This window comes from Lineus longissimus, chromosome 2, assembly GCF_910592395.1.
Source record: "Lineus longissimus chromosome 2, tnLinLong1.2, whole genome shotgun sequence".
In the NCBI taxonomy this organism is placed as follows: Eukaryota; Metazoa; Nemertea; class Pilidiophora; order Heteronemertea; family Lineidae; genus Lineus; species Lineus longissimus.
This window is the reverse complement of record NC_088309.1, coordinates 239,059-257,988: the sequence shown is the minus strand read 5'-3', so window position 1 is coordinate 257,988 and position 18,930 is coordinate 239,059. Positions and strand designations below refer to the sequence as shown.

The 18,930-nt window shown below is 42.2% G+C and overlaps 2 protein-coding genes across 4 annotated transcripts; one reads left to right on the top strand and one right to left on the bottom strand.

Annotated features, from left to right (window-relative positions):
* Positions 1 to 966: 966 nt before the first annotated feature.
* Positions 967 to 6,568, bottom strand: LOC135499908 (transcription factor E4F1-like). Its single transcript, XM_064790948.1, has 5 exons — positions 6,379 to 6,568; positions 5,869 to 6,049; positions 4,195 to 5,679; positions 3,747 to 3,903; positions 967 to 3,468 (listed from the first exon to the last, which is right to left on the bottom strand). Exons 1-5 carry the CDS (start codon positions 6,433 to 6,435, stop codon positions 2,256 to 2,258), a joined length of 3,093 nt encoding a protein of 1,030 aa, XP_064647018.1. The 5' UTR covers positions 6,436 to 6,568; the 3' UTR covers positions 967 to 2,255.
* A 305-nt stretch (positions 6,569 to 6,873) lies between these two features.
* LOC135499890 (uncharacterized) lies at positions 6,874 to 18,602 on the top strand. 3 transcript variants are annotated; one of them, XM_064790919.1, is made up of 2 exons: positions 6,874 to 7,064; positions 10,888 to 18,602. In XM_064790919.1, the coding sequence occupies exon 2, from the start codon at positions 11,626 to 11,628 to the stop codon at positions 15,697 to 15,699; it is 4,074 nt and encodes a 1,357-aa protein (XP_064646989.1). In that variant the 5' UTR covers positions 6,874 to 7,064; positions 10,888 to 11,625; the 3' UTR covers positions 15,700 to 18,602. The 3 variants fall into 3 exon arrangements, with proteins under 3 accessions (XP_064646989.1, XP_064646999.1, XP_064647007.1); XM_064790929.1 differs by lacking the exon at positions 6,874 to 7,064 and adding an exon at positions 9,266 to 9,412; XM_064790937.1 differs by lacking the exon at positions 6,874 to 7,064 and adding an exon at positions 9,940 to 10,017.
* The last annotated feature ends 328 nt before the right edge of the window (positions 18,603 to 18,930 follow it).

Below are 18,930 nucleotides of genomic sequence, written 5' to 3'. Positions count from 1 at the left end.
AACTTCAGAGCAACTTTGTGGACGAATGTGAAAGCTAACCGCTTGACGCGGCGCCAATATATGGTGAACTACTCCTGAAGTACAGCGAGTTGGAAGATGGGAGTGTAGTAAGCAAGACTGGATGAGCGAGTGGTAGCTATCGTATCTCCCAAACAATGGATTCAAAACAGAAAGTCGGAGACTTTGGAAGACGGCGTTTGTCCTTATCAGACGTTCAAGTGAACCAACCATGTTCAATCGCTCTCAGGTTGCTAATGAAGTAATGATGTGGCAATATTCGAGACGGACCAATGATAGTGCAATAAGTTTCGAATCCAGCAATCCGATAATTGTCTTTGTTTAGAGACAATGTGCCTTTAAAGTGTCTTCGCGGAGATGCTACTGTATACACAGTGTTCCATTCAGGACTATATACAAGTATTCGTTTTGTGTCTTCTCGGGTCATGCCAATCTATCGGTGCTGTTCGTTGGTATCCCTCCATCACAGGGGGATTCTCCCACATCGCTCATAAATCGGCATGTCTCGGCGGACCTTTCATCGTATATTGAATGCTGAAAGAATATCAGCACTTGTTTGTTACTGACAGGTGTACGATTATGTTGAATTTTTGTCTGTGTTTTGTATAGCTTTGTCCTTTTACTATCATATGTTCAGCTTTGTTGTTTCAATCTAATGTGGCTCTGATGAAACAAAAATGTTGCTGTACGAAGGGTGAACGTGAATCACCGAAAAACGTGACGCAAACAATCACGATTTTTCGTGTTGGCCCAGACTGCATTCCATGAAGGTCGTGACGGCTCTTGACCGAGTTGACAGTCTTCGTCCTTTTGGAAAGCATGAGGATTGATTGCTCGGTCTTTGATATAGAAATATTAGCACTATGAACCTGAAATCCGACTTTTACAGCTGGATTGACTGGATATCTTGTATTTCTGGCTGTGAAAACAAAAAGTTGACAAGAGTGCTTTCTCTCAATATGAACATTGTGTTTATTGATTCAAACAATGGACATCATCAAACAAACTCAATGCAATGAAATCATCAAAGGAATAAACAAGTCAAAAGACAATTTCACAAAAGATTAGATTTTCATTGCAACAATCCACTTTAGTGTCGTAACAGTTTCCAAAATTAGTGAAGAAAAATTATAGATTAGTCGATAAAGTGAATTTTGCATCTGACCTACATGTATTTTCTCCTGACAATGTGAAACTTGAAATTTCTCTAATGACTGTGAAACTTATCATCAGATAAGATATCATCAGTAATACTTCTAACAAAAAATCTTTCCATATAGCCACTCATTTTATCAGACATTCTGCAGCGAGTGTCTTTTGCCAGAGTTAAAGACCAATGACTTGGGAATAAATTACAGATCAACATAAACACAACACAACAATCAAAACTCACTAATTTGACCTAATTAGCTAGGTAGAGTAGCTACAACAGTGATAATAATTTAGTACACACAAATCAACTGAATCATAATACATTTGTAACATAAAACCACTAACACAACCAGCGGGTTTACCTTTACATGAGATTAGTAAACAAGTCATGTGTAAATGAGCCAAATGAATGGCAAATTAGGACAAGACAGGGCGCTCAAGTTCGGGTAGAATGAAGTAGTGCTCAGCATGAACCCATCTATAAAGTGAGGAACAACACTTTCATCCTCTGCACTTGGATGCCATTTTCATCTTGCAGCCATGAGAGATCGATATACAAAGATTTTATGGCACAAGAAAATTAAAGCATTTTTATGGCGACTAATGCGCAAACTGACACACCAGGGACAGTTAAACATAGGTTAAAATGGCTACACATGATCTCAACGCAAATAATTACTACCAGTAGCTAATCATTACATGTATGTATTTATAACAATAATCTCAATGCCTTAGCTCTACTGAAAACAACCTAAGTTATCTTATTATACACAAAATATTCTTCCAATAGAAAAAGCACCCGTTATAAAACTAACTCTAGTATGATCCCCATCAAAAGTATCCTTTACAACTACTGTGTCGACTCTATGAAGCCAGATGCACATCAACCAGCTTAATCGTGTCAACACAGTATGTTCATTGGTGATCAAACAGAACTCTTCATCTACTAACACCGGTATTGTGAGCCGGACAATTTGACCTTGAATCAACAAGTTTGACCTGTAAGCATCACTGCTGGACACACAACCATGTTGACGAGCTGCACAGACAAATGGACAGTGAAGACAGAAAGTGGATTGCCTTTACTACTCATGAGTAACGTCTTGATGGTATTTATTCATCTCTACCGGCATTCCATTCACCGCAGCTTGAAGCTGTTCATGGCTGCTCAGACCATCAGGCATCTGCATCATCCGCTGACGCTGAGGATCACTGTAGAATGGGGCACCATATAAAGAGGCTGCGTTAAAGCTTGTGAAGTCATGGATGTAGTTTTGAGGCACGTTGTGGATGAACGTCTTGCGCTCGACGGGCGCTGATGTTGGCTGCGAGAGGTACAAGTGGCTGTCGTAAGTATTGATGGTCGGGCGGTGCACAATATCTTGAATGACCGTCTCCATTCCAACAGAGGCCAATGTGGAGAGCTGTGGCTGTTGGCCGTCCTTGACTGAGGAGACCGGTGTGGAGGCGGGTGTGTGCACTGGTGTCATGGCAGCCATCTCGGCATGTTTGACAGATTCACGAAGTTCTGATAAAAGATGCGATGTGACATGAGCCACCTTTTCATCTTCTGAAAGCTGGGTCTGGGGCATGACTGCATAATTCATATCAGAGGGCAGCTGGACCGATTTCAGATCAGGTAAAGAAAGGGATGGGGGAGTTAAAGTAAAGAGGGATGGGCTCTGGCCAGGTAGCATTCCCTGAGAGCCGACAGAGGTGATGTAATCTTGTTTCAGTGGATGCATAGAGGGTCGAGCCATGACCATGGAGGGAGAGATGCTGTCATGGGGACTGAATAGAGGCATCTCGGCTGCACTCGTCACAGCTGGGATCGTCAAAGGGAGCTGGCCAGTATTGTACACATCCCTGACATCTTCCTCTAACACCCGTACCTTCCTGACCCGAGGCAGCTCCTCATCCGTACCATGGACTGACTTCATATGCCGTCTCAGATTATACATGCGATTGAACCCACTCCCACACCAACACGTATGAGGCCGTTTATCACTATGACTAGTCATGTGACGCCGTAAAGCATTCGGCGTCTTGAACGCCATCGTACACTCAGTACATTTGTAATCCCTGTTGCTCGAATGTTTATAAATGACATGAGTCTCGAGTGTCTTCTTTGTGTGGAATGATGAGCCACAGATCTCACAGATGAAGTTGCGTTCGGACAGATGCCTCATGATGTGGCGTTTCAGATTCGTACTCTCCTTACACTTGTAATCACAGTGTGGGCAGTTGAATGGTTTCTCGTCACAGTGTGTCTTCATGTGACGCTGTAGCGCGTATTTCCTGAAAGACGCACGATACATTACAATGGATTGGTAGTGAGGAGAAATACAGACATCCAGGTAAACTTTTCTACAAACTGACAGCAAACACATTGCACAGTAACTGTTACTTGAGCCAATACTAAACTGGTTGATGATATGCGATGCAGCTCGCGGGTCCCAGCAATTCTCCCCCTTCTGCACTCTGTAGATACAAGCTCAACTTGCACAAGGCAGTGTTCTGCTTTCTACAGGTCTTGATTATGCAAAAGCATGTGAAGCTAACCTTGCTCAACTCACCTGAAATACGCCTGTCCACACAAGGCACACAGATGATTCCTCTCCCGGGCAACCTCGCCAGCCTTCAGTAAGTGGGTGTTGGTCATCTTGTGTTTCCTCAAAGCCTTTGGAGTGCGGAAGAACACCTTACACAGGTCGCACTCTAGAGGCCGCTCACCTGAAGCAAGAATGGCATCGTAAGGAACATGGCCCATCAGAAATCATAGTTAGAGCAAAACAGGTCTAAGTTCAGGAAAGAAGACCTTGGTCCTTTTGATTTAAAACATGCACTTAAGAGTCTTTCTGTCTGAGCTCCAAGTCCGATGTACCTTAAGCTCCTGGATGTCCTTCGGTTCTCAATGCCATGATATAATCTAGGATTCATCCATTCTCAACTTGACCAAGTCAACCAGATTTGAAAAAGATATACAGAAGAAGAAAACTTGCGTTAGCCTGCATGGTACCTTACCTGTGTGCACCCTCTTATGTAAGTCAAGTAGCCCGGGCCGAGGAAAGCTTTTAGGACACTTGTCACACCGGTACCGCTTGCTACTTAGGTCTCCAAACTGTGCCGCATGGATGAGGCGGTTGTGCCTGAACTGGGCCTTCCGAGTAGGAAATGTCATGTTACACTCTGGACACTCGAATCTCTCATGGGCCTTCATGTGTTTCTTGTAGAGCTGCACCTTGGAGAAGCCAATGCCACATTTCTCACACATGAAATTGGCATCTCGCTCGTGCTTTGTCACATGGTCATAGTATGTTTCCTTGTCTTCGATCAACTCACCGCACCGCAGACACACAAACTTCCCACTCGCATGTTCCTTATAGTGTTTGAACATGGACAGTTTCCGACTGAATGCCTTGTTGCAGAATTGACAGAAATATTGTGGTTGAGTTTTGCTGCGGCCATGTTTCAAGTGGATGTGCCTTTGTAAACGTTTGTGGTTGAAACATTTTGTTTGACACTGCTTGCATGATAGTTCTCTGGGAGGTGGGTGACACTTATGGTATTTAAATGTAATGTACCCCTCAAATTCCACCTTACACATACGACAACACAGTGGATAATGTGAGTCAGCATGACCCAATAGGTGTCTCTTGAAAGGACGGCCGTGTGTAAACATTTCACCACATTCTTGACACTTGTGAACTACGTTATGAATTTTTGTTTTTAATTTCGGAACCGCGGCAGCACTTTGATCATTTTGCAAACTTTCCTCCTCAATTTCTGTATCCTCATTGACTTCGTTATAAATATCTAATTCTAAATCTAACAGATCATCACAATCCCCACTCTCATAGTTTGCTGCATCCACAGCACCGTTTCCAAGCACCATTTGTGTCTGACTACCGGAGGCAGCAAGGTTCCCATACACTCCTGCGGTCTCTCCTGGTATGGCATCCTCAACAATCTCCAGCACCATATCAATATTGCTCTCCTCAAAACCAGTGGACGGGGTTGCCCCAGGCCTAGAACGCTTCGGAGGCAATATAACGCTGGACGTTGGCGGCCCATCACGATGAACAGACACAGATGAAGACATCCTCTCCTCCAGTTCAGGAGGTGACGAGCGTTGACAAATACTTGCATCTCTGAACGATGGCAGAGAAACAGGACCAGAGTTATCTCCTGGAGATTGTTCATTTACTGCAAAACGTTCAACACCAGCATTTCCAACCACATCAACAGAATTAACGTGGGGTCCATTGTCATTGATTGCATACACTGTCTGTTCTGCATCCACCGCAAGTCCCTTGCGCTGTCTACCCGTTCGAGAAGTGACATGTCTTGTCTGAGATTTCCGGCGTCTCAATTTCATCTTTCTCCCTTGCTGCCCATCTTCTTTGGATACTACTGTGTCCAGCATGTTCTGCAACAGAGAAGTGAACTCGCCCTGACCCTCACCAGTATTGCCATTAGTCGTATCACCAGCATTTTTCTTGAAGAGACCTAAAAAGGAAGAGCAAATGAATAAGAGTTAGATAACATATTACAAGGATTTGAAAATATTCTTGTATTCCTAATGCCAAAAGAAACACTTTGGTGATGTCCTGCGTAAACTAGATTCGAACATCACTCATCCTTTCAGCATAACTTTGCCTCCAGGAGCAGTGGAGGATCTCCCAAGATAATTCCTACCTTTTTTATGTGGCCGTGGTAACACAGATGAAGGCTCTGAGACAGCCGGGTGTCCTGCACTGTTCTTCTCCTTGTCAGAGGCAATTGGAGACATGTTCTTCCAGGCAGAGGATAGGATTGCAGCTGCCTTTTTCTTGTTTGCCGCAGTCATCCCATGATAGAGGCTTGTTAGTTCCTCAACCTAAAAAAAGAGAAACAAAAAGAAGCATTTAATTCTAAAGTAGGGAGACTGTAGGCCTACACTACAGGCCCTTCAATACCAAATACCAAATGGCTCGAGAGGCATTGACTTGTCTGGGCCTCGCGGGTTTTGACCATGAAAACCTAGATGGTTTGTTTCCCTGGTGGTGACCCTAGCCTGGCATAAGTGGTAGCGGCGTGTCTGGTAAAGGGTCTATTGGAAATACTGAAATAACCATAGACTATAGTGGGTTTCACGTCTACATCCACATGTTTATCATCTTCTCCTGTTGAACTCTTGCATGCTCGTCCTTGACTTTGGCCACAAACCTTCAATGAAAAGGTCGTCAGATCGACGCCTTTGTTGCGTTTCTTTGCCTCTCGCATGATTTCTCACTGTGCCTGGAATTAAGTTCTTGTGTTTAAGCCTGTAACTTGTGACTTAAACTGTGTAATACGCTTAGATATAATGTGATAATTGTGGTGATGTTGACAAAACTCGAGAAAGTTGGCGGCCATGTTTGATTAGGGTTGGTTCAAAAACTGACGATGCAGGCGAGTAGGTTGGCTTTGGCAATAAGCATATTCAGTGAGTTAAAACCATAACCATAACCAGACATAATATTGCAGTATTTATATTATCTGCTACCATTAGTGTCCTTTACACATGTATTGTATGTATTATACACACAAATTTACGCAGCAATGCTTGAAGTATTCATTAGTCTGCATTTGATAATAGGCCAATGCCAGCCCAGGGACAAGCTTTTCAACCAACCTTTGAAGACGTTTAATTGATTTATCAACTGTGTGGTGGCGCTGATGGGGAAACTGGCAAGAATGATATTTTCCGATGTAGCATTATTTCGAGAGATATTTCTGTGGTGCAGTACATTCTTGGATTTATTCTGGTGTAATCTGATGTGAAGATGTTTTCTTTATGTCCTAACCAGAGGATTTCACCACAATATGACTGGCATGTCTAGAGAACATGGCGCGGCGAGAGAAGAGAAACGGTAAAAAATGCAACAGTTCTTAGGGGGCCTACCTGTTTTGTAGTTGAACAATTTCACTGTAGGTGGGGTGGTGTTTTCCATGTGCCACTCCCCTTTTTTGTAATAAATGCCATGCCATGATGATAAAGGGCGATGATAAACCCTTTGCTGTCCATACTACCCAGCGTCGTACAGAGAATTTGTGCTGGAATGGAAGCCGGGGCGTGTGACTTTCATTCTCAGTGCGAGGGGTGAGTTACTGATTAGCCTGGTCAGGTTGGTCTCCCCTTGGAGGAATTATACTTCCAAGGTCTCCCCAAAGGCAAAGCTGGGGGGGAGGGGGGCACTGAGTTGCGAAAATAAACCTAATCGCCAAAATTGGAATGTGCATGGGGTTAGAATTTGTATTGCGCACCCCCCCTTCCACCCCGACCTGCATGGGCTTTCCATGCATCCAACTGCCGTTTTAGCCCTCATTCCCCATCAACCTAAGTTTTTGTGCAAGAAGTAGATGGTTCAAGCATGGAGGTATTATTAATAATAATATTTAATAATCCCTCTATGGTTCAAGTCAATCTATCAGCTATCACGTACAGCTATAGGTCATTAGGTGCATATGTTTCTGTATCGATGATGTGACTGATAGTCCAATTAGTAGTTTTGTGATCATCACGATTCAAGTACATTCTGTTACTAATACTAGTTACAAGTTAGTTACGCCAAGTTTTGATATAATTCATGCAATTATCTTATTTAATATCATTAACCATTCCTTTGTTGCTCATAAAGTAACATTGTTTTTAGCAAACCAGCATTTTGCTGGAATCTATATTAGGCTAATTCAAGATCCTTTTCAATTTCAAAGCAGTCTTCATTTTCAAGTTTTTGATAAATTTGGTTTCTGGTGATTTCCCTTCCAGCTCATCCGGTACAATTCATCTCACTTTCCATGCCAGTACGGCCCACATGGTCACAGCCACTTGTGTGCACATGGGAGTAGGAATGATACCAGACGCATTGGAAGCCAAATCGATACTGCTCAGTTGCCATAGCATATTCAGTCCCAGTCCAATGCACGTTGACGTCGTTGTGTTATTTTACATGCAATCTTTACGAATGTATTTGAGGAGCTCTTTCTGCCAATATTCATACCAGAGCAGGAATTATGATAACCGAGTTACCCAGATTGGCGTCTTTTTACGATGGGTGATGTGATAAGTGTGTGATTGGTGCTTCTGCAATTCATTATTCAGTGCATCTTCACAATGGCATGGTATGTGTTTGGTCTGCAATTTTGGTCACGAAAATGAAAAGCATAATGTTAGGGACTGTCACAGGGGATCAGATCATGATATTTGCAGTGGTTCCTCACGCCAGTCTTGAGCATATCAGGTCGATGAATTATTGCTATGATAGTTGACCGTAATACAATTCTCGCTTACATAATCTGACTGGTGTCAGAATGAATCGCCAAGAAAACAGAACAGGTCTGATGTGGTCTTGGTGTTCTTGCTGCATAACTTGGTCAGACAGTATGGATCTGAAGGGTTTGAGGCCACTGAGATCAAGTGGTCGTTACCTTACTTAAATAGCTATGTTACCATCAGTGAACTTAATCAATACAATGTTGCCTTGATCAGACATTGCTATTATGCGTCTGAATGCTTGCAAACACACAGTTGCCTACGTTTGTTCATGAACAATTCAGATTGTACAGTTTTTACTAGTCGTCTGCAATCAAACATCCATTTGACAATTACACCATCATTAATTGCAATCAGGCCACTCTGGAGGGATTTGATGGTTATTTAAAATTAGGTCTTGTGTGTTTTGGTATGATTTTGTTGTTTTTCATCACTGTTTCAAATAATCAGTATGCAAATAACATTAGGGCTCAATCAATGCTCATTGATGTCTCGTGTGATACTGCTGGTTCCATGACTGTCCTGACCTTGGATTCCTCATGACAGTTCAAATCCTGTTGTGTTGATGTCTTCTGAGTAGGTTAAGGCATTCAAAATCCCCAAGAGGTTTTTGTGAGGTGTTTTCATGAGTCCACCGAGCGTGTTCAAACTACATTTGAATCAGTTATTTTTGTTATTATCACAGAGAATATCATTGAAATGGCAACAATGAACACAGTGCCTGGGTCCCATTGGTTCACTCAACTGGAGTAGGCTAAGCAGAGTCAAAGAAAACTGGGACACTTTGTCCAAATATCATATTTGCCTTGTGCACTTTGGGCGCATTTGACAACTTTGATTTGCGGTATCGAATTTCATAATAGATTTATGATTCAGTATGTGAGCCAGAATTTGGATATTTCCTCGTTAATTGCAACATCAAAGGTGGGGGTGGTTATGTATCAGGTGAGTGTGATCCGTGGGTGTCATTGACCGGCGATGTATGTTGTGGCATTTTGTGATCGACCGATCATGAGAGGCCGGATATGATATTTCACCTGATTACAGTGTAGATTCTGTCCGGTTTTTTGTTTGGTGGGGATCTGTCCGGTTTTGTGTTTGGTGGGATCTCACTCTTGTAAAGAATCCAGCGGTTGCTGGATGTGTTCATTTCGTCTCTGACATGTCCTGATTACATAGAAGGATGTACCCATTTGTAGGTAAAGAAAGTCAAAAACCATTCACTTCAGCTTATGTTTATAGTTGTCATCGCCTGTCCTCTTGGATGTTTTCATTTCGCAATATTGAGTGGGGACCAAATGTGTCAGCAGATTGTAATGTAGGTGTATGTGATTATGATATTTGATGTGGCATATATTGACATATCTTAAGTACCTGTAGTGCTTGACCAATCACAGCCACAGTTATAATTTTGTAAGTAAAGTTGAGTGTGACTATTGTGTTTTTGTGGCCTCACTCAGGGCTGTGAATGTGAAATGAATTTGATCACAGATTGAGGGCTAGTCATGAGGGTATGCCCTCTTTGTTGTGGAGTACACTATGTATGCTTGGTAAGTGAGAGACCTCTTTCAGTTGGTGAGCCATGATGTCATTTCATTGTCTGTGGATCAGTTGATTACTTACATGACTTATGGCTTAGTGGTGTCACAGCCTGTATTCAGTATTGTCAGATGGACCATGCTGAGAACCTAGTTTCAGTATAGATTGGCCCTCAAAGGCCTTGATCAAATTTGCCGCAACACGGTTGTTTTGTTGGTGCAAGATCTAGTGAGTGCTGGGTCCATCGAACTGTGACAGGTACCCAGCGTTCAATATTTTTGTCTCCAAGAATGCCATTCTACATCTCAATCATCGAAAATCTTTGCATAACTGGCATCAGTATCGAATTCTTCAATGTTACTCTGACTATGGGTCTAATTGAATGTGATTTTGAAAACTGTTTCATGTTGGTGTGATTGGAAATTACCCTACATATTGAAACATGTCAGAATATATGTCAGTTCACCGGGACAAGTGGAAGGTCTTTCACAGGATGGTGCTTACTTTGGCTTTCTCCTGTTGGCGTGCTTCAGAGAGTGTTGACAGTGTACTTTAAGTGTTTTGATCATTTTCAAAATTGTTGAATGTAATGTTGAGATGTTAACCAACCCTTGTCAAGGGTTAAGGGGCAGGTAGACTATTGAGAAGTTGAGTGAGAGGCAGGTATGGCAGAAGTTATTGCTAAGATAAGTTGGAATATTGAACAATGGCATCTCAGAAGAATGTTTTAAGCTGTTCCCGTGCATGTCACAGTGACTTAAGGCTTAACAGTTGCTCCATCAACACATGTAGAGAACCCTGATCAATGCATGAATCCCCAGAGTTTGCTGCATGGTGTCGACTGTTGTATTAATTATGTATTCTCTTCTCCTATTTTTCAGATGAGGTTCATAGTCCTTGAGAAGAGGTAACTTATGAGGCATGCTGAGATACAAATGAGATGATGGAAATGAGGATTGCAGTTGCGGGTTGTCGACTGATTTACAGAATATGATTATTATGATGCTACTTCAGGAAGACAGTTATGTAGATAAACTTCAGGCACATTTCCCTGCTGCACTCCTTACATTGGAACAGTGCCAGTATCATTCGCTCAGCAATTAAAACGATTGGACAGAGTTGGAGTGGGATTCCATCAGCTGCTTCAAGTGTTGGCTTCGTGCATGGATTGATGTTGAGAATATTCATGCATGCGTTGAAGTTTGAGCTGTGAATATGTAACGTTTGTGCCGTTTCTGTGATGAGATACGTTTCATCAGGCTTCAGGCTTCATGTACTGTTGGGTATCAGCAACCTGTTGACGTTGCTATAGGATAATGCACATAAAAGCATTTCGGATAGAAAATTTGGATTACATATTTGTTTACCGTATTTGTCTTTTGAGAAAGTGTGCAGAACGGTTCTATCCAGTGGATTATAAATGAGCAAAGATTGTTGTTTATGTTATAACTCGTGTATAAACATTGGTCAGTTGTCGCTTTGCTACAATACAATGATCGCCTCGTGTTGTGCTGCGGCAAACTTTCCTCATCCAATGTTACATCCGACTTAATTCCTCGTTCCTTCAAATGGTGGCGTGATTGTTCTTAGTTTGGATAGTTGCTGTGTAAACGATCATCATGATGGAGAGAAAACTTGCCCTGTCCAAGTTCGACTCGATCGAGGCCGTTACGAATCAAGCACTCGATTCGTTGAATCGCATGCGGCTCTCAGACGCGGAGGATCTATATCTGAGATTGATACAGCACATTAAGGAGCTGGATAATAATAAGAAATCATTGGTTAAGTGTTACGAGGGCTTGGCCGATGTTTATCTAAAACATAGTTCACAGCTACACATGATAGACAAACTAGAATGGCAGTGGATGAACATACAGGCAATTATCCTACTGCAGCATGCGGTCAGAGTTAGCAACACTGAAGCAAACAAGTGCTCTGCGAATGATGACTCCATTTGGTTCTGTGATAAGCGGGACAGTATCGGCATGAAATTTCGATTTCAGCAAGAGCGCTTGATGGAGTCTTTAAAGGAGAGCATCTTATTTGAAGAGCGGCCAGGTGTGTATGCATCTTTGTATAGGATTCTCAGCGAGGGGAATGACAAGCCAGTTGGGGTGGGCGGCTGGCTTGACAAACTTCAGACGTATTGCAAAAACAGACTTGAATATGGCGCTTCAAATATGGGTCGCGTTATCGAAATCGCAGAGCCTAAAATTGAGCCGGTTGAAAAAAAGGTGCACAAAACTGTTGAGTATTTTCGTGAAAGGTATCACAAATTGCAGCGTAAATTCTTGTTCCATAGTCCTGGCGCAATCAAGTATGGGTTGAACCGGTTAGATAGGAGTCGAAGTACAAGCTGTCTCGACCAGTATCACAACTATAACACTGCAGTAGACATACAAAATCAGAACTGCACCATCGTACCCAAGCGACCACAGTCCCTCAACGTTACCCCCATCATAAAACCCTCATCTGAACAACAAATCAAAAAAGCAGTCGACTACTTAAAAAAGAAAGCTGACACTCTCAAGAAACGGTTCCTGAACACACCAGTGGTGTCGTGGCAGGGCATCATTGATCAGCATCAGAGTATACTAGATGAGACGTTAGATGATTTCAAGGTTGATTATAGTTTTGCTAATGGTGTTATTGATGAGAACGACAACGGTAGCGGCTCTGATAACACCACGGAGGAATCTCAGCTTTATAACAGTCGGAATGAAAGAGTATCTGAAACATCTGAGATTGGCAACTATGTCAACCATACTCATTCCTTCCGCACTAAAGGTGATAATGTCATTGAGTATGACGAAGACAGCATTGTGGTCAATCCGATTCCAGAGACTGAACCGGATACGGGATTCTGCCGTGATCGTATTGTCAATCCACTAGCTTTCACTTCAAGTAAAGAGGGCGCTGAGGTGTCTAGAGGTGAGAAACGTAATCATGGTGAATACTTAGGCCATGACGGCTCAGTCGCGAACTCTAATTGTGGTCAATACTCACATGGTTTCAGCTACCAACAAACTGTGTTTAAGGAGGGTGAGCACATGACAGAAATGATGAGGAAATCTGTTGTTGAATATGAGTACGATAGTATAAAAGACAACAAGAAAGGACTTCCCTCTATAGGCCTATCAAATAACAACTCTGAAATTGTGACACAGTCGGAACCAATATTGATCGGAATAGAAACGCTTGAGTCGTGTGAACTAAAAGTGGAGCAAGTTGAAACAGGCACGTTGAGTCCGCTATCGGCCATTCGCAAGCTTGGCAAATACGAAAGTAGTAAAACACTGCCGATCGAAGACTTGTCTCCACATGAACTGAGAACGTATCGCCTCGCCACATTAGAGGAATGCTCACCGGTGACAGAGACGAGTAGTTTGCATTTTGACCTGAAACGAGACCTGGTGAGAGGTCGTAAAACTGAATCTGGTAATGTTGCCTCAAAATCTTTGGTGCTTCCTATAAACAATGAAAACATTCAGGTGACTTTAGCGCACAGTATTCTTCTAATGGCAGATAATATGTTTAATCAGGGACTCCTCGGGAAAGCCTCCTCGGTTTATGAGAAGGCGTTAGGACTCTTCCACACAACCTACAAGGAGGGCGGCCTCCTTGATGAAAAGATGGCCTACATCTTGAAGAAGCTTGGGGTGATTCGCACGCGCAATTGTGACATCATTGGCGGTGTTGGTCTGATGGAACAGGCAATGCGGATGATGAATTTCATTTACAAAACTGATGTTCACATCCGGATAGCTGAGATCTGGTACGAGATGGGCAATGCGTACATCATCGAACATCAGCACGGTGAGACATTACGGGACCACGTCATTCTCACGATCCGTGATGAGTTGAACGCAGAGATCCTGGATTTTGTGGAGAGTGATGAAGAATGGGATGAGGAAGCGTACGATGGTCGCGACAACAAGAATAGTTACTCTATCAGCACATATGAGGCACTGACATGCTACCAACACGCTTTTGCTATTCTTAAAGACTTACAAAGCCAGGACAAGATCTATACTGATCTTATGGCTAAAGTTTTAACTAAACTCGGGGACTGTAGCGTCATGACTGACAACTATGATCGGGCAGTGCAATATTATGAGAAATCTCTCAGCTGGTTCCCAAACGCCAGGGAGCGATCGTCCCTTCCGAGTAACGCACATGTGATCTGTATGTTGGGGGTGGTACGATTCCTTGCTCATCGCTATGCCAAGGCTGGAGCCATGTTTCAGTGTGCACATCTCATGTATCAACACATAAACGTAGAGAAGGACACCTTTTTCAAATTTGAGATTGCATATGTGCTGTCTCTACTCAGTTTCTCACATTACGCCACAAGGCAGTATTATAAAGCGACGGCGTCTGCCCTGAGGGCAATTGACGTCTACACTGAGATGTACAAGGAAAGCATCCCGGAGTTAGCTGAGGAATCATTCTGGTTGATCAATCAGACAATATACACATTAGGCTACGCGTACCTCTCAGTTGACTCGTATGAGAGAGCATTACAGTTTCTTCAACTTGCGCGGGAATACAGCAGTTGCTCACCTAACAAGGACAGGGTTCAGGTCGTACAGACACTGAAAGCAATCGGAGACTGTTACGAGGGCATGGAGAAACATGAGGTCGCGCTCCAGTATTACTGCCTTGCTTTACGAGACAACGAGGAGAATGGAAAAGGAGGGATGAAGTCAAGCTCGTTACAGAATCTGTTGTTGTCCAAGACAGCCAGGATGCATGTCAGTATGTACCAGTATGAGGAGGCAGCTGAGCGGCTGGGGCAGGCACGGGATGTCCAGATTGACATGGAGGATGACATCCGCGGTGATCTTGTGAGTTTGATGCATCAGTTGGGACAGACGCACACTCTAGCTTGCGAGGTCGATAAGGCCATGGAATGTTACTTGGAGTGCATCGAAGCGTATGAGGAGGACCATGACTCGCTAGGACCAGAGATGTCTGCCACGTATGGTAACTTAGCAACGCTGTGTCATGTGAAAGCGTGCATGACAGAATGTGGCACAGAGAATGAGCAGATGTTGTACAAGGCAGAGAACTATTATCAGATCGCTGTCGATCTTGAGTTCTCATCTGTCTTGGCATTGAAGTATGCAAACTACCTCTTCCACCAGCGAAGTTATGTCGAGACCATCCTCATTGTGCAGCAGCTTCTCAACACTGATTCTGCAACCGGTGACGTCATATTCTCAGGTATCGAACAAGTCGTTGCACCAGAGTTAATCCAACTTGAGATTGAAGAGGAGGAGATTATAATTCCTGCGTCAGTCTTCGCCAAATATCTCCTGGTTGTCTCCTACCGCCATCTTGGTCAGTTAGATGATGCCGAGTACTACGTTACTGATCTCATGGATGCCGTCTATGTTTCAGACTCACCGCTTCTTACTTCCATCCTCGGTTACTGCATCTTGGAACTTGGCGTCTTTTCCGAGGCGCGCGTCTGTTTCGAAAGAGCGATACGGCTTTCTCGCGATGACCACAGTGTGGCGCTGCGTATGTGCTGTTTCTGTCTCTGCCTGGAGCTCTACCAGTTTTTCGACATGTTACTTCTTGCTCAGTTTAACATATTCGAGTATTATAATGGCAAACTGCCATACTTCTTATCCCCAATCCTCAGGCGAAGGAGACTCACAGGTTCCTCAGAGTGCTCGGAGTATTGAAAACATGTGACTCAAATGTCTCTGAGAAGGTTTTGTCAACTCAAGCTCACCAAATGGCAAATTTCAGGGCTCCCATCTGAATGTAGTCAGGATACAGGAAAAACACTCTGACCCTGCTGAAGGTGTGAATTATAAGTAGTGTTTTGACCCAGTAAATTATGACCACATCAGGCAATTTCTAATTGTGTAAACGCCTCCATTATCTCCTGATTACTCAACTTGAGTTAGCAATGAGTGGTCACATTAAATTCTATGGAAAGGTGGACTGCTTGTGAACTTAGTGCATTTCCTTGTTTGTTGTGTAAAGTGGAAGTTCTGAGAGGACTTACTATTGGAGCTTTTCCTTGCTTGTTATGTGAAGTACTTCATGTCACTGCTCCATACAATGAGAGTAAGAGACTCACAACCTAGGCTCAACAACACTTATTAACTGTGAAATGTTGGGATGAATTCCTCCTATTGGTAACTTGACCACTGATCATGTTAGATGCCAATGACATTTGAGGGGTACACATGACATATAAAGTCTTTCTATTCCCAGTTTAGTGAAGAATGCAAGTGTTTGTCCTTCCTAATTTATCCTTCCTGATTTAGAACTTGAGAACATCTTGTTCACATTGTCAAGTAGTGTAGGGGATGGTCGGTCTGGTATAGAAATCCTTGAGGACAAGGGGTGAGCTCTGGCACAAACATTGGTGAACATGAGCCATCGTACTTGGAAGTTATGTCCTGGATGATTTGAATAGCGTGGGGTCTTGAGAACATTGTGGGTTGAACTGCCTTTCCTGCAGTGGACAGTAACACTGAATTAGGATTGAATTACAAGTGTATCATAAGCACATTGTCATTGAAAGTTGTTTCCATGTCATCATATTCTTCCATGCTGTGGTTGATATATTTCTACCAGCAATGTATTTCAATGTAATCTGATCAATATCTGTTGACTGATTTACAGAGGGATCGTGTGCCAGTATATAATAGTTCTCACATGTCATTTTTAGGTCCATTGATATTTTCAATCACCCCAGAATTGCACTATTTTCACATGACCATTTGATAGCTAGGGAGCATAGTCAAATATCTGATCAACATCCTGGCCCAACCTGCTGTGTGCATGGGTCACCTATTCATTAAGCCTCTTTCATGTGATAGGCCTTTGTGGCAAAGTGACTCTGTGTTAAGGAACAATGGGCTGCCTGTCTATTGTGTGTTGTTTAAAGCTCCCTCTTTCACAGGTTCCATTATTGTATTGGTAGATTAAGTGTAAGCTGTGTATACAATATTCTGCTGTCTTCAGTTTACTATCTGTGATAACTTGTCTTCCTCTCCAAACTTAGCTGTTTTGTTGCACCCCTCTGCTGTCTTTATAAATCGACATGTTAGCTTATGTTTAAAGAAAATTGACATAAAGGTGGAAATTTACTCCCAAGACTGAAGTTGTGACACTTGTAAACAATGCCAAATTCGACATATGTTCACGCAGGCAATTGTGCCCAATGTAACTTAGACATATATGTTGTTAAACATAGAAAAGATTTAATGTTGTGTGTCCAACATTCAATTGACGTTGTGTGGATGTAAATTATATGTCCGGTCCTTCAAACTTTAATTTTATTTGGGAAAATGTTATGAAAAAAATCAAGAAAAATTATTTTTCAAACATTTGCTGAAAACCTGATAAAAAATGTTTTTGAAATATTTTGGAGGAAAAAAATGTTTAATTATATTTTGAAGAAAATTTTGAATTTATATTTTGAGGGAAATTTTTTTTGGATTATTTTGGGAAAAAAATTTCTCAAGTTTTTAAGAAAAGACGAGAAATAAAGAAAAAAATGTGGAAATTTTTGCAACAACTTTGGCGTGCGACCACCAACGTAGAATTCATATTGGGCAGTCATAAAGTTTATCTTTTGTAAGGTTTTAGTAAAATGAATGTGTGGGCATTGCCTGTGTATATACTTGATAAAAGTAGTGTACATTCATGATAGAATAACCCAGGGTCATCACAAAAAGATTTATTTCACCTTGCAGTGTTGGTAATGTTAGCGAATCTTTTGAGTCTTCAAAATTGCACAAACATGTATTTCTATTAACAGGACCGTTCTTTCCCCAGCTGGGATTTTCATATGCTAAGGTGACCTGGATATGTGTTCAATAGTTATTGTTCATGTTTCATAGTTAGATCTGTCTGCAGAGAAAGCAGAATTGCCTGAGAAATGCATGGAGTAATGGGACAATGTTGTTAGTGCAAAACTGTGGTCTTTTTTTTATCGGCAGACTACAAAAGGTTCACCAACCATGTGAAATTATGGTGATTACGATAACGACATTTGATTTGGCCACTTGATATGTATTGAGGTAACCCAAACACATCACTGCGTGGAGTGGATCGAGTGCAGCAGAGGGGCTTTTCTTGATTGATCTTTACACTTGCTGTTGACTTTTGAATTGACCTGCTCGGAAAAATGAATGCATGCAGTTAACTTGCAGGATCATAACCATTATTCAAGTGCAAACCGATTCATTGAGAAATGTACACAAGAATTGTCTTGTTGATGAAGGTTTTTTCTCTGTATAAATGCTGCCATCTTTAAACAAAATGAGTAACCAAAGTTCTTGTCTTGTCGACCATTGTTGACACTTGTCTTGTCTTCACTGGTCATATATTCTGACAACCATCTAGTGCCAAGTCTGCAGTGCCTGATGGGGACATTTCATTTCCGCCAGAAGGCCAACATGGCCTAATTCATATTTTGGATGAAAATATCATGTTGCATAATTCTTTAAAGATGAATCAACAATGCAATTGAAGATAGTTTTAAGATCTATAAAAGTATTATCTGTACAAACAAATTAGAATGACTCATGTGAATATACAGACGACAATTTTATAAACTTTATGGAACAGAAACATCTGTTGTTGTCTTATTCATTCGGGATTTAGTTACCGGTATTGATAACCCTCTGTAGGAATTCAGCCTGGTTGTGACTCTGTCTTTAACTGGATGTTGGTCTTTAGTCAGGTTGTGAGGTTTGTCATGCGACCATAGCTCAATCTTGAACCTCGAATGACATGTCGGACATGGGCACATACCAGTACCAGTATGTGGGAAATATTTTGAGCCAAGGACATGTCACAACCTGCTTTCAGGCTGAAATGGATGACAACTTTCTCATACAACAAATGAATCAACCAGCCTTAGATTGGTAAAAGAGTATATATGGGAAGGA

Bases quoted from the DNA above. Each gene is read 5' to 3' on its own strand.
- LOC135499908 (XM_064790948.1), bottom strand. From the start codon at position 6,435: ATGCGAGAGGCAAAGAAACGCAACAAAGGCGTCGATCTGACGACCTTT. The intron at 5,680-5,868 runs GTAGGAATTATC...CTTCCTTTTTAG, and splicing joins ACCACGGCCACATAAAAAAG to GTCTCTTCAAGAAAAATGCT. The intron at 3,469-3,746 runs GTGAGTTGAGCA...TGCGTCTTTCAG, and splicing joins TGTGGACAGGCGTATTTCAG to GAAATACGCGCTACAGCGTC.
- LOC135499890 (XM_064790919.1), top strand. From the start codon at position 11,626: ATGATGGAGAGAAAACTTGCCCTGTCCAAGTTCGACTCGATCGAGGCC.